The sequence below is a fragment of the Cinclus cinclus genome, chromosome Z (genome assembly GCF_963662255.1).
Source record: "Cinclus cinclus chromosome Z, bCinCin1.1, whole genome shotgun sequence".
In the NCBI taxonomy this organism is placed as follows: domain Eukaryota; kingdom Metazoa; phylum Chordata; class Aves; order Passeriformes; family Cinclidae; genus Cinclus; species Cinclus cinclus.
Window position 1 is genome coordinate 84,901,332 of NC_085084.1, and position 18,310 is coordinate 84,919,641.

An 18,310-nucleotide genomic window follows, 5' to 3' on the forward strand; every position below is an offset into this window, starting at 1 on the left:
AACATAAGGGGGAAAGGGCAGAAAATACGAGGGGAAAAGGGTGGGGAGCATGAGGGGAAAAAGGGCGGGGAACGTGAGGGGAAAAGGGCGGGGAACGTGAGGGGAAAAGGGCGGGGAACGTGAGGGGAAAAGGGCGGGGAACGTGAGGGGAAAAGGGCGGGAAACGTGAGGGGAAAAAGGATGGGGAACGTGAGGGGAAAAGGGCAGAGGCAGGAGGGAAGGGGATGGTGGAGACAGCAAGGGAGAAGATGGCGAACACGTGGTTGAAGGGGCACTGATGCTGATGCTGCTGTGCTGCTGGATTGCAGGCACTGCGCGGCCATGGCCGGGAACAGCCTGGTGCTGCCCATCGTGCTGTGGGGCCGGCGTGCCCCCACGCACTGCGTGTCCTCCCTGCTGCTCGTGGACGGCTCCGTCATCGTCACCGGCTGCCACGACGGGCAGATCTGCCTCTGGGACCTGGCTCCTGACCTGCAGGTGATGGACCCGGGATTCACCCTCCCAGCCTGCCCTCCGTGTCCCAATGCTTTAATGGCTGCTCCGCCCTTCCCGCAGCGCTGCTTCGGGTTCTAAAGAGGTGTTTTTTGGCTCTTGGGCTTCATTGCTGCTTCCTGTAGGAAGGGTTTTTAACTCATTCCAATTTCTTGGAGCTGTTTTCTAGTTGAGCTGCTTAATATTGCGTTGTGCAAAGGAATTCCTTCCCAATATTCTGTCTGACAGTGGGAAGGCATCCCTCCTTTTCCTGGCACTCCATTCTCTGTCCCAAGTCCCTCTCCAGCTCTCTTGGAGCCCCTTTTGGCTCTGGAAGGGTCTACCCTTATTTATGAATATACAGGACCTCAATGTGCAACACAATTTTTCATTTAGCCAAACTCAGTTTAAATTTAACTGAGCCAATAAAGGACTTGTCTCTTCAGTTAAGATTTGTAAATATTGAGAGGGGTTTGCAAAATGTATTTTTTCCCCCGAATTCTCATTCCTGTGGGAAGTAGAAAGTCTTCCAAGGTGATGCATCCACTGCTGTGCTAATTAATGTGTGTGCACATACAGATGGATATATAACATGTGAAGTAGAAAGCTGGGATATGGATATTGCGGTCATTTGTGTGATTTTGACTCCCTGTTTTCTTTCCCTGATCCCAGATCAATCCCAGAGCTCTGCTCTTTGGTCATACAGCCTCAGTTACTTGTTTATCAAAGGCCTCAGCTTCCAGTGAAAAGCAATATATAGTGAGTGCATCAGAGAGTGGGTGAGTTTTTAAGTGTTTATTGATGTGCAGAACTGCAATAATGGGAATTTATCTCAAGTTTATTCATAAACTCAATTCCGTGTTTGATTTTTATCCTCAAGAAAAAGCTCCTCAGGAAATACATTTTATTTTTTGATTGGTTTTATTTATTAATCATAGAGCAGCAGTTTATAGGTAGGAGCAAGAAGGATTTATTGTGCAATTGATGTCCAAATAGATAGAGATTTTTTTTAATCCAGAAAAGGTAGGGAATGATTTGCCTAAATAACCTTCTAGCAAGCAATTTGAGGGAAGAATGTGTCAAAATTTAGAATTTCCACCTTGGGCCAATTTCAGGGCTAAGTAATCTCTTTCCATTGTATTTAAAACCAAAGTGTGTTTTAACTGGAGTTTATCTGTCTGATGGAAACTCACAGGTTCTGTTCTGATTAAACTTGAATATAAAGTTTTAAATTAAAAAGTACTGCAAAGGGGGTAGTAGCTGCTCATTTGAGCTCCTGCAGGTTCTGTAATTTATCCTCATAGAGAACAGGAGGTTGTGTGGGTTTAGGAGGGCTGCGAAGTCCAGCTGACTTTGAGTTTCTCTAAATGCAATGGATAGAATCCCTAATAAATGGTTCAAGTGAAATTCCTCGCAGTGTAAAGGGTTCTTAGTGCCTATTTCCATGTGGTTTTCCTGTGTTTCAGGGAGATGTGCCTGTGGGATGTGAACGATGGGAGGTGCATCGAGTTCACCAAGCTGGCCTGTGCACACACGGGCATCCAGGTGAGTGCTGGGAGGGATGGCAGAGTGGGAAGTGTCCCCCTGGATTTGGGAATCACACTTTGGGTCCAAAATGAAGGAATCCTGATCCTTCATGGATCCTTACTTGTGTTTGTTCCCATCTGTGCAGTTCTATCAGTTCACCGTCGGCACGCAGAGTGAAGGGAGGCTCCTGTGCCATGGACATTATCCTGAAATTCTGGTCGTGGATGCAACCAGCCTTGAAGTTCTTTATTCTCTGATATCCAAGATCTCTCCTGACTGGATCAGCTCCATGACCATCATCCGGTCCAACAGGACACAAGGTGATTATTTCTCAGCCCTGTCCAGCCTGGCCTTGGACACTGCCACAGCTCCCCTGGGAATCCTGCTCCAGCTGCATGAGCTGAAGTGTCACCTGAGCACAGACTGCTTTTGTTTTGCTAACTGGCGTTAATTTGGGGGGCTTTGATTTCTGGCAGACCGGTGTCTGCTTCCAGTGCTCCTGTTGTGGAGACTGGAATTCCTGAGAGGTCTGGGAGAAAAGCCAGACTAAAGCACTTCTCTCTTGAGTTAAGGCTCAGCAGCAGTTGTAAACTGGGCATTCCCAAATTCCTGGGGTGGGAAAGCTCAGCTCTTAACCCCACAACAAATAAATTGCTGGAACAACTGGCGATGAGCTCTGGTATGGAGCGTTTCCTGCTAATGCCTTTCATTTATTCCTTGCTCCATGACCATCTTTGCAAATAAACGTTCCATTTGGAAGCAAATGCTCCCGGGATGCTCGGGTCAGCTTTTCATTTATGCTCAGATATGCACAGGTGAGGAAGTCCTTGTGCCTCAGCCTGGTTTTTGTGTTTCCCAGAGGACACTGTCGTGGCTGTGTCCGTGACTGGCATCCTGAAAGTCTGGATCATCACCTCGGAAGTCAGTCGGATGCAGGTGAGCCATTACTGCTGCATCAGTGACACTTCCTGGTGGGATGGAGGGTTCTGCTCCTGATATTCTGCTGCTGGTAGTCTTTTTCCCTTTTGCCAGTAGAAAATCAACTTACTGAATTTTCCTTTACTGATTTCCTAATACTTCTCAGGGAACTGACTGCCAATTAAGTGTAGGATTATGTCCAATTTTTCCAAATCTGTTTTTTATTTGTACCGTGTAGTGATTTGGGTTAATATTGTGCGGAGCAAACCATACAATTTTTAGGAATATTTTATATACAGGATTATCTCCAGCTCCCTGTTATTTGGCATTTCCTGGGCGCTAATGAATAAAAGTCTTAAGGGAGAGTTGCCCCAAATCTCACACCTGTGGTAAATGAGCTCTTCACAGAAGCCTCTTGCAAAAGATGTTTATCAACTAAGGAAAAGTCACCTTCTGTTTAGGAGTGGAATCTGCTTCATTGCAGCTTCCTGGCTGGCTGCAAGGTCAGCACCACTAATCTGTCCTGCTGGGGAATCTGGGAGACTTAAGTGCCCAGAGAGGACACCACGTGCTCCTGCAGATCTGCTTAGGAGGAGTCATGGAATAAAAACTGCTCCGATGATTTGGGTTTTCCATAGAAATCTCCATCTGGTACTGGAGAAGCACCCCAGTCTTTGTCTGGCGTGGTCTTGAGTTCAGTGAGAGCAGGGAGGAATTGGCTGAGTGCTGGTTCTCTTTGGTTTAGGACACCACCCCAGTGTTTGAGGAGGAATCCAAGCCCATCTACTGCGAGAACTGCCAGAGCATTTCCTTCTGCTCCTTCACCCAGCGCTCGCTCCTGGTCGTGTGCTCCAAGTACTGGAGGGTAAGGCAGAGTCCCTGGCTCCTTGTCCCTCAGCAATCTCAATTAAACTGCAGCCAAACATTCAGATGAAGATGCTCCAAGTCTCTTTAATGTCCCTCTGCTATATAGTTAATGTGTTTCTAGGTATTTAATCCACATTTCTGCCTGTGGTGCAGGTTTGGAGCAAGATGACCCTCAAGGTCTTTTCTGACCCAAAACATTCTGTGTTTCTGTGATTTTGAGCCCAAAATCAGCTGCTGCCTGTGCATTTCAATGTGTAATTAATTGGTTAATAACAACAGACTTTGTTTCCTGTTTCCTCTCAGGTTTTTGATGCTGGAGATTATTCCCTCTTATGCTCAGTGCCCAGTGAAAACGAGCAGACCTGGACTGGTGGGGATTTTGTGGCAGCTGATAAAGTGATTGTATGGACAGAGGATGGGCAAAGTTTCATCTACAAATTACCAGCCAGGTACTCGACAAAGAAATAACCCATTTATTTAATTTTTGATTAATTTGAATTGAACTGAATTAATTGAAGAGCTACTGAAATACTGGTCCAGTAAGAGAAGACATGCAAATATGAAGCTCTAAAATACATGAAAATTTTGGCATAAAAATGACAAAAGTAAAATGAAAGGCATTCTTTCTGACACCTTCATGGTGGGCAGATGTGTTTGTTCTGGGTAGAGATGGTGTTTTATCTTGAATATTGCCACATAAATCATGTGGGAGCTCCTTCCTTGCCTGTGATCAGAGCGTGAGGATGGCAGCAATATCCACGTTCTGCTGCAGGACTCACTCTTGAAATGCAAGGAATTTTCCTCCTTTCTTTGTTCTTACACCCAGCTGCCTCCCAGCCAGTGATTCGTTCCGCAGGGATGTGGGGAAAGCAGTGGAAAACTTAATTCCACCTTTGTTGTACAGCGTGTTGGACAAAGCAGAGAAACAGGTACATCTCTTTGGAGCTTTTCTGATGGGCTGTGTGAGGTTTTGTCCTGCTGTAAAAGGCAGGAAGCATGGAGCTGAGCAGAGCACGTGGTCTGAGCTTGTTCCTTACTTTTTTAACAGCTCCTAATATGCCCTCCAGTGACTCGGTTCTTCTGTGGCCAGAGGGAGTTTTCCTACAGCCTCTTAATCCAAGGAGACTCCTCAGGGAGACTGAGCATTTGGAACGTGCCCGACACCCTTGACCAGCAGGAGGGTGCAAAAGGTACCTAATTAACAGTCAGATCTTTGGGGTTTCTGTGTGGTTTTACTGGATAGAGCCGTGCTGGTTCTCCCACAGATCGTGCAGTTGGGGTTCAGATCATACATGTAATAGCTTCATCTTATCAGATGATAGATGAATTAACATTATTCTTAGTGAATTCGTTCAGTAGAGAATCCCACAGTGGGCTGGGAGAGACCTTAAATATCCAATTCCAACTGCCAGCACCTCCCACTAGATGCAGCAGCTCAGATGTGTGGATGTGGTAAATATAAATGAGACTGACAGTACTGCAGATTTAATCAGCATATGCAGCTTGATAATGAGGGGGCCTTGGTAAGAGCAAACAGAGCTCTGTAAGAAGATTGGATGAAGTCTGGCTGATGGGAAATAAGATTTTACAAAGTAGAAATGTAAAGTTTGTCTGTGTGATTGTGACAACTGTTTTAGTTGTTTCATCTTTGGGAGGGTGCTGGGTCGAAGACAGAGGCAGGACACTCCTGATTCACTGTAACAAGACTGAAGCAACTATATTGTTTTTGAGCATGCCTTAAATAGGATAATTGAGCACACACAGGTGGTTGGTTACAATTTCAGTCACTCGTTTCCTCCGCCAGTGATACATCAGGGATACTTAGGGTCCAATAGCTGGGCTGGCATTTTCACCCAGGCACCTGCCTGCTTAACAGACTGGGTTTCAAATTGCAGCTTTTAGAAGAACTGCCACATACACTGCCACTTGTGATGTTTAACTAAATTATTGTAGTAAGAGTTACTAGCCTTGCTGTAAATAGTGTATAAGCACACGTAGAATGTTAGATCCCAGAAACCTGGAGTTCTTGAGCTTTCTGTGCTGTCAGGCACTAACCCCCTGGAGAACACTGCTTTTAGCCTAAGGCCTTCGAAACAGCTTCTAAATTTAAGTAATGAAGTTAAAATCACGAATGTGTAGTTAATTAAAGATGTGTGCGTTCACACAGTAAAAAGTTTAAAAGTTTTTATAGTACTGTAATAAGTACAAAACAAAATGAAAGCTTTTAAGTGTTGCCTTTTCTGATATTCATCTTCGTTCTTCTTCATGAGTTTCAAGTGGTAGTTTCTAGTTAGTCAGTCAGTGTCACACTGAAGATCATAAAAACGTGATTATTAAGTTACAGGGGTAAATAATACAAGTGTTGATTCTCTATTAGACTATTTAGCTTTAGAGGACCATGTACCAGCTAGATCTTCCTCCATTTTCCTCACTTCTAGCAAGTAGCTGGTACTGTCAAACACTCTGTAATTTCTGATAAGATTTGGTAAGCAGCCAAGCCCAAACACTAAGAAAAAGTTTTCACGGTGCATTTGTTAAGTAAAAGCATAAAAACCCTAAACCAAACCACTAATTAAGCAGTACAAAACTCCCAGCACTGTTACAGTAGCACACACTAAAAACTGATCACGACGCAGCGTCCCCATCTCCATCCCAGCCGTGGACCCAAACCGATCAGGTGGGAACCTCATCCCCTGCTGCTGTTTCCCCTCCTTTCCCCAGGCCTGCCAACAACCACGTGCATGTCCCTGCAGGAAGCCTTCGACCGGCTGAGCCCGCGTCCGGCGGGCATCATCGACCAGCTGAGCGCGGCGGGCGGCGGGGCCGAGCCGCTGCGGGTCACGGCCAGCGTCTACATGCCGGCCCACGGGCGGCTGGCGTGCGGCCGCGAGGACGGCAGCGTCGTCATCGTGCCCGCCACGCAGACCGCCATCGTGCAGCTGCTGCAGGGAGAGCACATGCTGCGCCGAGGTACGGCGCCGCCGGGCCCCGGGGAGAGGGGCGGGCTCGCTGGGCGGTGTGGGCGCGACGGAAGGAGCTGCGCGGGTGCGGTCGTCCGGGCTGGAAAGGTAGGGGAACGTGAGGGGGAAAGGCCGGGAGACAGGAGGGGAAAAGGGTAGGAGACGCGAGGGGAAAAGATGGCAAAGCGGGAGGGGAAAAGGGCGAGAAACATGAGGGGGAAAGGGCGGGAGACATCATGGGACAAGATGGCAGCACGAGGGGGAGCGGGTGGGAAACGTGAGGGGAAGATGGCAAAATCGTGAGGGGAAAATGGCGGGAAACATGAGGGAAAGATGGCAAAAACGTGAGGGGGAAAGGGTGGGGAACATGAGGGAAAGATGGCAAAAACATGAGGGAGAAAGGGTGGGGAACATGAGGGGGAAAGGGCAGGAAACATGAGGGAAAGATGGCAAAAACGTGAGGGGGAAAGGGCGGGAAACATGAGGGGGAAAGGGCAGGAAACATGAGGGAAAGATGGCAAAAACGTGAGGGGGAAAGGGCGGGAAGCATGAGGGAAAGATGGCAAAAACATGAGGGGGAAAGGGCGGGGAACATGAGGGGGAAAGGGCAGGAAACATGAGGGAAAGATGGCAAAAACGTGAGGGGAAAATGGCGGGAAACGTGAGGGAAAGATGGCAAAAACGTGAGGGGGAAAGGGTGGGGAACATGAGGGAAAGATGGCAAAAACGTGAGGGGGAAAGGGCAGGAAACATGAGGGGGAAAGATGGCAAAAACGTGAGGGGGAAAGGGTGGGGAACATGAGGGGAAAAGGGTGGGAAACATGAGGGGAGAAGTTGGCAAAAACACGAGGGGAAAGAGTGGGGAACATGAGGGAAGGATGGCAAAAGCATGAGGGGGAAAGGGTGGGGAACATGAGGGGAAAGATGGCAGAAATGTGAGGGTAAAGAGCGGGGAACATGAGGGAAAAGGATGTGAAACATGAAGGGAAAAGGGCAAGAAACATGAGGGGAATGGGGCAGGAGACATGAGGGGAAAAGATGACAAAAACATGAGGGGAAAAGGGCAGGAAAAGTGAGGGGGAAAGATGGCAAAAATGTGAGGGGGAAAGGGTAGGAAATATGAGGGAAAAAGATAGTAAATACATGAGGGGAAAAGGGTAGGAAATATGAGGGGGAAAGGGTGGGGAACGTGAGGGGAAAAGATGGCAAAAACATGGGGTATGTGTGTGACAGATCTGAGGATGTACGATTGTCTGGGTTTGAAAGGTAGGTGTGGGGTAAGAAAGGCTGAGCTTTTCTTCTCTCTTTGAAATGGAGAGTGTAAACCACCTCCCTCTAAGGGTTTGTTAATTTGAATTTTTTGTTGTTGTGAGGTAGGATTAGGAGGAAGGCAAAACAGGCTTTGAATATAAAGAAAATATAAAGAAAAGCTTTATTACTAGGAACTGTAAGAAAAAATAATAAAACTTTTAGAATCCTCCTCCTTTTCTTTTTTTCACATTGCTAACGTACAGAAAACAACTTAGTTTACTTGCTCTAAAATACTTTTTTACTAATCCACTTGGGAGGGGAGACTTCTTCCTTTAATTCATGGAGATTTTTCCACAAAAACCAGTTTCCTTGTGGCTTCGATGTCACAGTAGCATGGAAATTTGATCGCTGCATAAAGATTACAAGAAATCCTTACAAACCACCACACTAGGCAAGGTCAACTTGGATGTTTCTCTGGGGGTTTTGAGTTGCAGGAGCAAAGATAAGACAAGAGAGCATCTCCTGTCTTCTCTGGAATTGTGCAGTGCTGGGTACTGATGTGCCAGCAGAAATCTCAGTGGGAAAAACCCACCAGGGTTCCTGGTTGGGATCCGTGCGTCGTGCTTGGACTGCTGTTGGATATGTGGGTTCCATCTAACGTTATCTTCGTATTTTGGTCATCTGAGTTGCAGAGCAAACACTTGGGAGCGGACTGCTCTGTTGAATTTGTGTTTTTTCCTCTCTTTTTCTGTGCTTTTCTTCCCCCCCCCCCGGCAGGCTGGCCCCCTCACCGGACGCTCCGAGGCCACCGGAACAAGGTGACGTGCCTGCTGTACCCTCACCAGGTGTCCTCCCGCTACGACCAGAGGTACCTGATCTCAGGTGGGGTGGACTTCTCCGTCATCGTCTGGGATATCTTCTCAGGAGAGATGAAACACATCTTCTGTGTGCACGGGGGAGAAATCACCCAGCTGCTCATTCCGCCAGAAAACTGCAGCGTGAGTTCTCTGGGATAAAGTTTTCCAGCACCTCCCTGAGAATGGGAATGCAGCATGGAATGCTGGGGATGGAGCACCGACCCAGCTCTTGCAGGAGCTTCACCAGAAAGAGCTTGATTATTCTGTTATTTATGTTATTTATTTATTTAGTCTTCCATCATGTTTTGATCATAGAAAGGATTGAAAATGGGGGCTTTATCAAACCTATTAAAAATAGGGTTTAGAGGCAATTTTGCCTCTTGAAACTCAGCTGAATAAATAGAATTTAATGAACAGAGTGATATTGATGGAAATCTCTGGGGTTTCCTTAGCAGAATGGGGTTTAATATCCATTTTCTCTTCATGATGTGCAAAGGATGGATTAAAGAGAATTCTGTTCCCAGTGACTTTAGTGAGTTTGAACATTGATGTAGGTGCCTGAGTTCTGAGTTCTGGTCATTAAAGAGGCTTTTGGTCGCCCTGCTTGGCCCCAGTGTGGGAAAGATTTTTCATACCAACTCTGCATGATGGTTAAGCTTCTTCTCTTTTTTTCCTTTATTAGGCCAGAGTCCAGCACTGTGTTTGCTCTGTTGCCAGTGATCACTCCGTGGGTCTGCTGAGTCTGAGGGAGAAAAAATGCATCATGCTGGCCTCCCGCCACCTCTTCCCAATCCAGGTGATCAAGTGGAGGCCATCCGACGACTACCTGGTGGTGGGATGCTCCGATGGCTCCGTGTACGTCTGGCAGATGGACACAGGTGAGCTCAGAGACACTGATTCATCCATTTGTAATGGATAGATCAAACACATTTGGAACTTATCACTCCAGGTGTTCGGTACAGAATCGCACTGGGAGGTGTTTGAGCCTCATGGAAATTGGGGGAAGTTCCATCCTTTAGGAATGTCAGTTCAGAGCCCAGCTGTTCAAACCCAGGAAGCTGTGTCGCACGCAGGTGTTTTTGCCCCGTGCTGTGGGGGATGCCGAGCTGTTCTCCATCCCTCTGGCTGCTGCAGGGGCTCTGGACCGGTGCGTGATGGGGATCACGGCGGTGGAGATCCTGAACGCCTGCGACGAGGCCGTCCCGGCCGCCGTGGACTCGCTGAGCCACCCTGCTGTCAACCTGAAGCAGGCCATGACCCGCCGCAGCCTGGCTGCCCTCAAGAACGTGGCCCACCAGAAGCTCCAGACTCTGGCCACCAACCTGCTGGCCTCCGAGGCCTCTGATAAGGTGGGTGGGTGTGCTCGCTGTTTTTCCAGAAGGAAATGAAATACAGGAGGTTTCCATCCTGGTAAGGAGGTTCTCTCTGAAACCTAAACGTGGTTCTTCCCCGCGTGATGTTGCTGCCCAGGATACCCCTTCAGTGTGTATCCTGCTCTGTGGTTTTATTCGGGCTGAGTTACAGAATCTGGAATCGTGGAGTGCTTTAGGCTGGAAAAGCCCTCTAAAAGCATTCCCCAGCACTGTCAAGGCCACCACTGCCCCATGTCCCCATCCACACGGCTTTAAATCCCCCCAGGGATGGGGGCTCCACCCCAGCCCGTTCCATGAGGAATTGTTCCCAAATCAGCCTAAAGCTCCCCTGGCGCAGCCTGTGGCCAGCAGAGCGCAGCAGAGCTCCGTTCCCAGCTTCTCCTGTTTATCCCTTTCTTTTGCCTTGTGCTGTCACCTGCTGCTTGGAGAGAAATCTCCCGCTGTGAGAACATTCCTTAGAGCACCACGAGCGTATTTCCATCAAAGATTGTGTGCTCAGGGTTTGTGCTGCTGCTCCTGCTGGCTCCAGCAGGATTGGGAATGTTGCATTTGTACCTGCGGTGTTTCATGTGTGGGCTCCTCATCCAGTGAAGGGTGTTAGGGAGAATAATGTTTAAAAGCTTATGTTAATGTTCTGGTTTTCAGTCTCCTTTCTGACATTCTTCAGCTTTCATCCCATAGCACCTTCATTGCCTGCCTCCTCCCTTTTTTCCCCCTTGGGAGGGAGGGAGGGAGGGAGAGAAGGAGGAAGATGATGGACTGAAGGGTGCAGTAATTGCAGGTCCAGGTGAATCTGAATATTGTCCAGTGATATGTATTGATTCCACAGTTCATCCTCCAAATATGAACTATTTAATGTGTTTTAGGCTTAGTAACCAGAGATTGGAATTTTCCTGTTCCTTGGAATATAGCTACTATCTCACAGGAGTCGGGAGAGGGAAATGTGAACTCGTGTCTCACCTGGAGAGCTCAGTTTATCTGTAAACATCTGTAAATTGCATTTCTGTGGTTTGTTGGGTGTGTTTTGAACTCGGCTCACCCACAGCTTCCCTAATGGCAATCCCAATTTGCTCTCTTTTTTTTTTTTGCAGGGGAATTTGCCAAAATACTCCCATAACTCCCTGATGGTTCAGGCCATCAAGACGAACTTAACAGACCCAGACATCCACGTGCTGTTCTTCGACGTGGAGGCCCTGATCATCCAGCTGCTGACCGAGGAGGCCTCCCGGCCCAACACCTCCCTGGTGTCCCCAGAGAATCTGCAGAAAGCCTCCGGTGGCTCCGACAAGGGAGGCTCCTTCCTCACGGGCAAACGAGCGGCCGTGCTCTTCCAGCAGGTCAAGGAAACCATCAAGGAGAACATCAAGGAGCACCTCCTCGATGATGAAGACGAGGAAGAAGAGGCCATGAGGCAGAGGAGAGAAGATGGCGACCCGGAATATCGCTCCAGCAAATCCAAGCCGTTGACTTTGTTGGAGTATAACCTGACCATGGATACAGCCAAGCTCTTCATGTCCTGCCTGCACGCCTGGGGCCTCAACTCGGTGCTGGACGAGCTGTGCCTGGAACGCCTCGGCATGCTGAAGCCACACTGCTCCGTGTCCTTCGGCCTCCTGTCCCGCGGTGGCCACATGTCTCTGATGCTGCCTGGCTACAACCAGCCCGTGGGCCAAGGGGCCTTGGAGGAGCGGGGCAGGAAGATGTCGGTGACGGAAGGTCTGGGGAAGGGCACGTACGGCGTGTCGCGCGCGGTCACCACGCAGCACCTGCTGTCCGTCATCTCGCTGGCCAACACGCTGATGAGCATGACCAACGCCACCTTCATCGGGGACCACATGAAGAAAGGGCCCACCAGGTATGGCCGGGCAGTCCCCATTAGGGTTAGTCCCCAAGGCTTTAGTTTACTGTTGGGTTTGGTGTAGTTCAAATCTGGGGCTGATGTGTCTCTCGTGGATGTTTCGTGTTCAGGCCACCCAGGCCAGGCACCCCCGAGATGGCCAAGGTGAAGCCACCCCCTCCGATGTCCGGCCATGCAGCACAAGGACAAATCAAACAAGGTAAAAGTCCCTTCCTTTGCAGCCTTGCAGCTGTTACTGCTCATTGCACTGAATTAACACCTTGTAACCAAGAGATAGAATGATTGCTTGGGAGGAAAATGTAATGTAGTGTTAATCTTAGTGAAAATATTGGGGATTAGGTTTAAGAGTCAATACAAGATGCCGATTCTGCCATGACATTATTCCCTTAGTTTTAGCCTGTTTCAAGTGCTCCCAAACATCCTGGCTTTGAGGAGGCTAAAAGCCTGGAACTGAAGGCTCTGCAGACTGATCCCAAAGAGTTTCTGTGGGAATGATCCTAGCTTGGGGCCAGCATCACTCCTTGGCTGGCTGGAACTGCTCACATTGGAAGAGAGTTAGCAACTCCAGCAAAACCAAGCAGAAAACTCTGGAGTGAAGCTTTAGTTTCATCCTGGGCTGGGTTTGTGCAGCTGTAATTTCTAAATCAGGCATCCTTTTTGATGCACCTTGTCCAGGTGGGGTGGGAAGGAATTGATTCCAGCCACTCTGTGCCTCCCACGTGCTGGTGGTGTGGAAAGAGGTTGGATACAGATGTCCCCCAGTGACAGAAGCAGACAGTGCTTGATCCCATTGTTCTGCAAGGAATAACAGCTAAGTGGAGGATGCTCCTGCAAGACGTTTGGGCTCTGTTGAGGAAGGAGGTGGCAGGCAGTGAGCTCTCAGTGCCAGGTGACCCTGGCATGTGCAGGCCAGGAGGTGTGCAGGGCTTTCCATGGGATGATGGCAGAGTCAGGGAGCGTTCCTGGCACTGCCTGCACGGCACACTCACCCTGAAAGGATGGCCCTAAAGGGCTTTGTAGGGTCATGTGGGGAGTGCTGGGCACTGTGGGGCCAATTCCTGGTTGGATTTGATGATCTCCCAAGTCTTTCCCTGGTGAAATGAGAGTTTCCAAAATAGCTGTCCCTGGTACTGTTTTGGGTTCCAGGCCGGAATTTGTGTCCTCCTCCTTTAGGCTTTTTTTGGCATTTCTGTGCTAAAGAGTTGCATTTTTTGCGTAGAGGGCCATTTGAAATGAAGTGAAATTCCAGCCAGCCCTCAGGAATTCATTCTGGACATCTTGGAGTGGCAGATGGGGCAGCTCGGGCTGATTAGGAGTTATTTTTTGGGCTTTTGATGCGTAGTGCAATCCAAATCTATGGAAATATGGGAAAAGCATGAGAAGAACCCAAAATTCCTGGGTTTCTAATTTACAGTCAAACATGAAGTCCAACCAAACCCACCTGCCTAAGAACATATTTAAAATCCCCGGATTTAGGTGTACTTTGGTCTTTTCAAAACATCCTGGTTTCTCTTCCTGTCTCCCATGTTCCTCTGCAGCTTCATGTCTGCCTCTTCCTTTTTAGAAAACCTGGAATTCTCGTTAAGTTGAATATTACTTTGAGTTGAATATTATTTTGAAGCCGAGTATTATTTTTAAGTTGAATATTTAAGTTGGAGATCATCACAGCCTCCTCTTGTTTTCCATCCTCCAGTGATACTAATCCGTTTTTCTGCTGCTGCTCTCCTCACTTCCCTCTTTTTTTTTCTCTTTTATTTCTTCTTCTTTCCTCTGCAAGTTGCTCCTGCTGCTGCTTCCAGCACGGAATCTGGGCACTCTGACACTTCTGCTTTCCATTCCTGTTTCTTAGTCAACGAAGGTATTCCTTCCTCACTTTTCTACTTGTCCTTTACTTCAGCTAAAATCCTTTCTCATTGTTATTTTTTTATTTGATTTCTAAAGGAATTTTTCTTTGAATGCGGTGTACCTGGGGTAGGGTTCCCAAAAAAAAAAAAAAAAACGCCAAAACAAGAAAAGCAGTTTCACACCACTTAAATCTGAGTTTTGGTATTGAGGGAGATTTGAATACAGTATTGGGTGTAACATTGGACATAAATTTAATATAATATGGGGTACTTCACAAGCATTATTACACACTGTGTTATTTGAACTCTGTGTTTCTCTCCTGGTTTTACCTACACAGAACTGCAGACCTGTAGTAGGAATTCACTTGGATTAAATGTGTTAAAACAAAGATTCAGGTGGAAAATACACATAGCAGGCCACCTTTAAATAACTTTAAACCAGGACAGAAAACCCCGTGCGATCCTTGAAGGGGTAACTGCTGTGAGTTTGCTGTGATTGATTTGTGAGATGTCACCACACAGAAATGTCCCAGAGCTGGAGCTGTGCTCATTCCTTGTGTTCTTGCTGGTTTTTGGCAGGCTGGAGCCAGCTGGCTGCCATGCACTGTGTGATGCTCCCAGACCTGCTGGGGCTGGAGAAATTCCGACCTCCTCTCCTGGAGATGCTGGCACGCAGGTGGCAGGATCGGTGCCTGGAGGTGAGCTCAGCCTTCAGATTTTGGGATTGCTCCTGTCTGTCAGTCAGGAGATTTTACCTTTGCAAAAACTTAAAACTTCACACCGTTCTTTTCCAGTACAGATCCTGCAGTTCTCATTTGGGATTCAGGAATATTTTCTAGTTAAGCCCTAGTTTAACCCGGTCAAGAATGACATGAAATATTTGTGTTGATGTGGGTTTTGACCCCCTGGGAGCTGATGCCTAGAGGGGCTGCCTAGAGACTAGAACGTGTTAAAGGAATAAAGTAGGGATTTATTAAAAGGCTTCACCTTGGGCAGCACAAGAGCCTGGCTGAGGTTACACCCAAGATGGATGCCTGATCCTCAGTTCTCACACTTTTATAAGTTTGGGTCCATTTCCATCTTGGGGTTCATTGTCCAATTCCAGCTCTAGGTTCTGCAGTCCCATCCTCCCAGATTCTCTCCTCAAATTCTCTACTTTTTGGGGCTGAAGCTGCAGCAGTGTCCTTGGTTGTGGGGCTGTCCTTGTTTTGTGTGACTGAGCTGTGAGCAGAACTTGTAACACTTAAATGAAATTCAGAGTTATATCCTAATGCAGTGCAGAATCTGGAAAACATGAAAACTAAAATTTAAAGCGTCAGAGCTGTGGTTGTTGTTCCCGGGGTGTTCCTGCAGGTGCAGTCACTGCTGCTGGAATATGACCTGGGTAAAACAATCCAAATAAGAACTGGGTACAAGCCCAGTTTAACCCTGTCAGGAGTGCCATGAAGTCGTTGTGTCAGTGTGGTTTGTGACCCTCTGGAGCTGTGTGCTGTTCCCGGGGTGTTCCTGCAGGTGCGGGAGGCGGCGCAGGCGCTGCTGCTGGCCGAGCTGCGCAGGATCGAGCAGGCGGGACGCAAGGAGACCATCGACACCTGGGCTCCCTACCTGCCCCAGTACATGGACAGCGTCATCTCCCGTAAGGAACCCCCAGCAGCTGCCCCCTCACCTGGGAAATGGGGGAGAGGGGGCCTTGGCAGCCCCACGTTGCCAAGAATCCATCCGGTCCTCTGAAGAGCTTCCTGAGCTTCCGGGAGCTCACAGATGTTCCCTGCAATGAGAACATCTCCGTGGGCTCAGCTTCCTTAGAATGAGCTTTTTCCCCCCTGAAAATGGGGTCTGTGTTACTCACCAACTGATTCTAGAGTGTCTGATCATGGTGTTAAATCTTCATGGAATGCAGGAATTCCGTGGATGTTAGGATGTGTTTTGAGATTCTCTGAGCTCTCTTAGACTGGAAATCTTTCCGGTGGGTCAAAACTAGCAGACTTGGGTTAGGTTTTTATGGTAAGTGTTGAAACTCTTGAAATGAAGGATGCAGAGTTGGAGGAGTTGAAGGGAATAGAATTAATTGGGGCATAACATATTTGTGAAAAAGTCTTATTTTCTGCTAGAATGAGAGGGAGGAGAACAGGAAAACGAAATACCCTTTTGTTCCACATCCTCCACTCCTTCCAATTCTGCCATTTGATATTGGGGCCTAAATTATTAATAATAAACTAAAAAATATTGATAAGGGAGCAAAAATCAGCTGAGTTTTGGGTCCAGCAGATTCAAATCAGTGTCAGATTCTGCAAACAAAATTCTCCTTTGGAAGGGATTCCTCTGAACAGCAGATTCCTAGTGGAGCCTTCTGCTTCCCGTGTTCCTAAATTTCTCTGAGTTTGGGTGAATCGTGGTTTATATTAAAGGGAAGATCTGCAGTGTGGCAGCAGAAAATTGAAGGGATTTGATGGCTTTTGTCCAGAATGCTCTGGGCTGGAACGGGCAGGGACATCTCCCAGCAGACCAGGTTGTTCCAGACCACGTCCAACCTGGCCTGGGACACTGCCAGGGATGGGGAATAATCCATGTGAGCCCTGGAAGCCAAATAAATATCACATTTTGCTATTTCTAGATGAGGTTGAGCACCTTGTGCGAGGTTGGAGTTGAAGCAGCCCAAAGCAAGGCAGGATGTGAAGGAATGAAATGAAGTTTAACTGCTGCAGGAAACAGGGAATTCTTTCCCAAATCCCTGACTGTGGGCTGTGGGTTGTTCCCTCCAGCTGGAGTGACCACAGAAGCCCTTCAGGCTGGGACTGCCAGCCCAGATCCCTCAGGAACAGAAGCCAAAGTCCAGGAGGAGGAGCACGACCTGGTTGATGACGACATCGCAGCAGGTGAGCATTCAGATCATTAACGTCACCAAGATAATTAATGCACCTCTATTTTGATACATTTGGAGCTCTTCAGTCTGCCCACAACCAACAGCAGCTCTTCAAAAGTAAAGGCTTTCTGTGATTCTACATAATTCTTTATAATTGTTCCTTAAATAGTTTATTCTGGTTAAGGGCGCTGCATCCTGAATTCTGATTTCACTGGGATACAGTGAGGTTTGTACTGGGAGAATAGAAGCAAAAATTAGAATTTTGAGACAGCTTCACCTCAGTTCCTTTCTCTGATGCTCCCATTAAGACTAATAGTTGTTGATGGGATTGCTGGTGCTCAAAAAGATCTTTTCCAACTTGGGATTCCCCAAAAGCTTCCAGTCAAGGAGATGATTTATTAAAAGTGATTTATTAATTGTTCTGTGTGATACTACAATTGTTCTACTCAAACAAGTGAAATCTTTCAGAAGAAAATACTGCAACAAATGGCAAGTGCTTGTTTTTTAATTTTAGTGGCTCCTGTTGAGCTTTTAGCAATATTCATTTTTAATAACACTGAGTTCTGCAGCTCCTTTGGAAGTTTCTCTTCCCAGAGCTGGAGGGATTGGCAGGGGAACAGCAGGTGCTGTTTCCCATTGAGTCCCTCCTGTTCTCCAGCCCTGGAAAATTTGGGTTGGATTGGAGATCCACAACAAACAGCACCATCTGGCAGACCCTGTTCCACACAAAATTCCTTTCCTAAACTTTCCTTTCCTTTCCTAAACTTTCCTTTCCTAAACTTTCCTTTCCTAAACTTTCCTTTCCTAAACTTTCCTTTCCTAAACTTTCCTTTCCTAAACTTTCCTTTCCTAAACTTTCCTTTCCTAAACTTTCCTTTCCTAAACTTTCCTTTCCTAAACTTTCCTTTCCTAAACTTTCCTTTCCTTTCCTAAACTTTCCTTTCCTAAACTTTCCTTTCCTTTCCTAAACTTTCCTTTCCTTTCCTAAACTTTCCTTTCCTTTCCTAAACTTTCCTTTCCTTTCCTAAACTTTCCTTTCCTTTCCTAAACTTTCCTTTCCTTTCCTAAACTTTCCTTTCCTTTCCTAAACTTTCCTTTCCTTTCCTAAACTTTCCTTTCCTTTCCTAAACTTTCCTTTCCTTTCCTAAACTTTCCTTTCCTTTCCTAAACTTTCCTTTCCTTTCCTAAACTTTCCTTTCCTTTCCTAAACTTTCCTTTCCTTTCCTAAACTTTCCTTTCCTTTCCTAAACTTTCCTTTCCTTTCCTAAACTTTCCTTTCCTTTCCTAAACTTTCCTTTCCTTTCCTAAACTTTCCTTTCCTTTCCTAAACTTTCCTTTCCTTTCCTAAACTTTCCTTTCCTTTCCTAAACTTTCCTTTCCTAAACTTTCCTTTCCTAAACTTTCCTTTCCTAAACTTTCCTTTCCTAAACTTTCCTTTCCTAAACTTTCCTTTCCTAAACTTTCCTAAACTTTCCTTTCCTAAACTTTCCTAAACTTTCCTTTCCTAAACTTTCCTAAACT

At 47.1% G+C, this 18,310-nt stretch overlaps 1 protein-coding gene across 2 annotated transcripts in view; it reads left to right on the forward strand.

The window, feature by feature from the left end:
• The first annotated feature begins 277 nt into the window (after positions 1-277).
• The window catches only part of WDR7 (WD repeat domain 7), a 43,676-nt gene continuing 25,643 nt past the window's right edge, over positions 278-18,310 (forward strand). The window contains exons 1-19 of one of the 2 annotated variants that reach the window (XM_062512947.1): positions 278-477; positions 1,144-1,250; positions 1,938-2,016; positions 2,144-2,318; positions 2,858-2,934; positions 3,662-3,781; positions 4,087-4,232; positions 4,610-4,712; positions 4,832-4,973; positions 6,505-6,753; positions 8,772-8,992; positions 9,534-9,729; positions 9,986-10,200; positions 11,316-12,079; positions 12,193-12,281; positions 13,860-13,940; positions 14,506-14,624; positions 15,439-15,562; positions 16,689-16,802. In XM_062512947.1, coding sequence (XP_062368931.1) covers positions 322-477; positions 1,144-1,250; positions 1,938-2,016; positions 2,144-2,318; positions 2,858-2,934; positions 3,662-3,781; positions 4,087-4,232; positions 4,610-4,712; positions 4,832-4,973; positions 6,505-6,753; positions 8,772-8,992; positions 9,534-9,729; positions 9,986-10,200; positions 11,316-12,079; positions 12,193-12,281; positions 13,860-13,940; positions 14,506-14,624; positions 15,439-15,562; positions 16,689-16,802 — 3,277 coding nt within the window. In that variant the 5' untranslated portion in view covers positions 278-321. The remainder of the gene's footprint in view (positions 478-1,143; positions 1,251-1,937; positions 2,017-2,143; positions 2,319-2,857; positions 2,935-3,661; positions 3,782-4,086; positions 4,233-4,609; positions 4,713-4,831; positions 4,974-6,504; positions 6,754-8,771; positions 8,993-9,533; positions 9,730-9,985; positions 10,201-11,315; positions 12,080-12,192; positions 12,282-13,859; positions 13,941-14,505; positions 14,625-15,438; positions 15,563-16,688; positions 16,803-18,310) is intronic. The other variant, XM_062512948.1, reaches the window with a different exon arrangement.